Source organism: Gekko japonicus, unplaced genomic scaffold, assembly GCF_001447785.1.
Source record: "Gekko japonicus isolate JY-2015 unplaced genomic scaffold, Gekko_japonicus_V1.1 scaffold3837, whole genome shotgun sequence".
In the NCBI taxonomy this organism is placed as follows: domain Eukaryota; kingdom Metazoa; phylum Chordata; class Lepidosauria; order Squamata; family Gekkonidae; genus Gekko; species Gekko japonicus.
This window is the reverse complement of record NW_015176561.1, coordinates 14,020-16,920: the sequence shown is the minus strand read 5'-3', so window position 1 is coordinate 16,920 and position 2,901 is coordinate 14,020. Positions and strand designations below refer to the sequence as shown.

The following is a 2,901-nucleotide window of genomic DNA, read 5'->3' as shown; positions in this document are numbered from 1 at the left end:
ATGTACATTTTCCAAAGGAAAGGATAATGAAGCCAAGTAAATCCATTCAGTGTGGAAAATACTTCAGAAATAGATCACAGGTCCTTGTGTACCAAAGAATACACAGAGGTGAGAAACCTTTTGTATGCCCAGTGTGTGGAAAGAGATTCAGTCAGCGTGGCCAGCTTCTACGGCACAGAACGACCCACACAATAGAGAAATCTTTTGAGTGCTCAGAGTGTGGAAAGAAATTCAGCTGGAGTTACGCTCTTCAGTTGCACAGGAGAACCCACACAGGGGAGAAACCTTTTGAATGCTCAGAGTGTGGAAAGAGATTCAGTCAGAGTGGCAATCTTCAGAAGCACCGAAGAACCCACACAGGAGAGAAACCTTTTGTATGCTCAGTGTGTGGAAAGAGATTCAGTCAGCATGGCCAGCTTCTACGGCACAAAACAACCCACACAATAGAGAAATCTTTTGAGTGCTCAGAGTGTGGAAAGAGATTCAGTCAGCATGGCCAGCTTCTACGGCACAGAACAACCCACACAATAGAGAAATCTTTTGAGTGCTCAGAGTGTGGAAAGAAATTCAGCTGGAGTTCCGCTCTTCAGATGCACAGGAGAACCCACACAGGGGAGAAACCTTTTGAATGTTCAGAGTGTGGAAAGAGATTCAGTCAGAGTAGCATTCTTCAACGGCATCAGAGAACCCACACAGGGGAGAAACCTTTTGAATGCTCAGAGTGCAGAAAGAAATTCAGTATGAGGAGCAGTCTTCAAAGGCATCAGACAACCCACAAAGAGGAGAAACCTTTTGAATGCTCAGAGTGTGGAAATAGATTCAGGTTGAACAGCCATCTTCGAAAGCATCTGACAACCCACACAGGGGAGAATCCTTTGGAGTGCTCAGAGTGTGGAAAGAGATTCAGTGTGAAGGGGAATCTGCAAAAGCATCAGAGAACCCACACAGGGGAGAAACCTTTTGAATGCTCAGAGTGTGGAAGAAGATTCAGTCAGAATGGCAGTCTTCAACTGCATCAAAGAACCCACACAGGGGAGAAACCTTTTGAATGTTCAGAGTGTGGAAAGAAATTCAGTAGCAGTGGCAGTCTTCAAACGCACCAAAGAACCCACACAGGGGAGAAACCTTTTGAATGTTCAGAGTGTGGAAAGAAATTCAGTAGCAATGGCAACCTTCAACTGCATCAAAGAACCCACACAGGGGAGAAACCTTTTGAATGCTTAGAGTGCGGAAAGAAATTCCGTAGCAGTGCTCATCTTCAGCCACACCAAAGAACACACACAGGGGAGAAACCCTTTGAATGTTCAGAGTGTGGAAAGAAGTTCAGGCAGAGTGGCACTCTTCAACGCCATCAAAGAACCCATACAGGGGAGAAACATTTTGAATGCTTAGAGTGTGGAAAGAAATTCAGTAGCAGTAGTCATCAGAAAACCCACACAGGGGAAAAACCTTTTGCATGTTCAGTTTGTGGAAAGAGATTCAGTCAGAGTGGCACTCTTCAACGACATCAAAGAACCCACACAGGGGAGAAACCTTTTGAATGCCCAGTGTGTGGAAAGAGATTCAGTGAGAATGGTACTCTTCAGAAGCACCAAATAACCCACACAGGGGAGAAAAATTTTGAATGCTCAGAGTGTGGAAAGAAATTCAGTAGCAGTGGCTATCTTCAACTGCATCAAAGAACCCACACAGGGGAAAAGCCTTTTGAGTGCTCAGAATGTGGAAAGAAATTCAGTTACAGTAGCAGTCTTCAACTGCATCAGAGAACCCACACGGGGGAGAAACCTTTTGAATGTTCAGAATGTGGAAAGAGATTTAGTCAGAGCTGCAGTCTTCTGGAGCATAGAAAAACCCATACAGGGGAGAAACCTTTTGAATGCTCAGAGTGTGGAAAGAGATTCAGTGTGAGGGGGAACCTTCAACAGCATCAGAGAACCCACACAGGGGAGAAACCCTTTGAATGCTCAGTGTGTAGAAAGAGATTCACTGAGAGTGGTACTCTTCGGAAGCACCAAAGAACCCACACAGGGGAGAAACCTTTTAAATGCTCAGAGTGTGGAAAGAGATTTAGTATCAGTTCTACTTTTCAACGGCATCGAAGAACCCACACAGGGGAGAAACTTTTTGAAAGCTAATGCAGTTTTGGGGTGTACCAATGGAGGCATAACATCCAAATCACAAGATGGCATAGTCCTGCTGTACACCTCAGTGGGCCAAACCTGGAATCATAGAATCATAGAGTTGGAAGTTACCTCTAGGGTCATCTAGTCCATCCCCCTGCACGATGCAGGACATTCACAAATACCTTCCCCTCCACACCCGCAGTGACCACTGTTCCATGCCCAGAAGATGAACAAAAAACTCCAGGATCCCTGGCCAAACTGGCCTGGAGAAAAAGTGCTTCCTGACCCCAAAAGTGGCAATCAGCATTTCCCTGGGTGTGTGAGAAAGGGCCACAAGAACTAAGCACTGAGGAAACCCTTCCTGCCCTCCCTCTCATGATCTGCCCAAGTTAACAGAATCCACATTGCTGTCAGATGGCCATCTAGCCTCTGTTTGAAAACTTCCAATGAAGGAGAGCCCACCACCTCCCAAGGAAGCCTGTTCCACTGAGGAACCGTTCTAACTGTCGGGAAGTACTTCCTAATGTTTAGCCAAAAACTCTTCTGATTTAATTTCAACCCAGTGGTTCTGGTCCGACCTTCTAGAGCAACAGAAAACAACTCCGTACCATCCACTAGATGACAGCCCTTCAAGTACTTGAAGATGGTGATCATATCACTTCTCAGTCGTCTCCTCTCCAGGCTAAACATACCCAGCTCCTTCAACCTTTCCTCATAGGACTTGGTCTCCCAACCCCTCACCATCTTTGTTGCCCTCCTCTGGACATGTTCCAGCTTG

At 45.9% G+C, this 2,901-nt stretch overlaps 1 protein-coding gene across 1 annotated transcript; it reads left to right on the top strand.

Moving 5' to 3' along the window:
- Window positions 1-335: 335 nt before the first annotated feature.
- LOC107124099 (oocyte zinc finger protein XlCOF6-like) lies at window positions 336-2,204 on the top strand (the record flags this gene model as incomplete). Its single annotated transcript, XM_015427485.1, has 1 exon — window positions 336-2,204. A coding segment is annotated over one exon (1,800 nt), but the record flags the coding sequence as incomplete, so codon positions are not given.
- Between the last annotated feature and the right edge of the window lie 697 nt (window positions 2,205-2,901).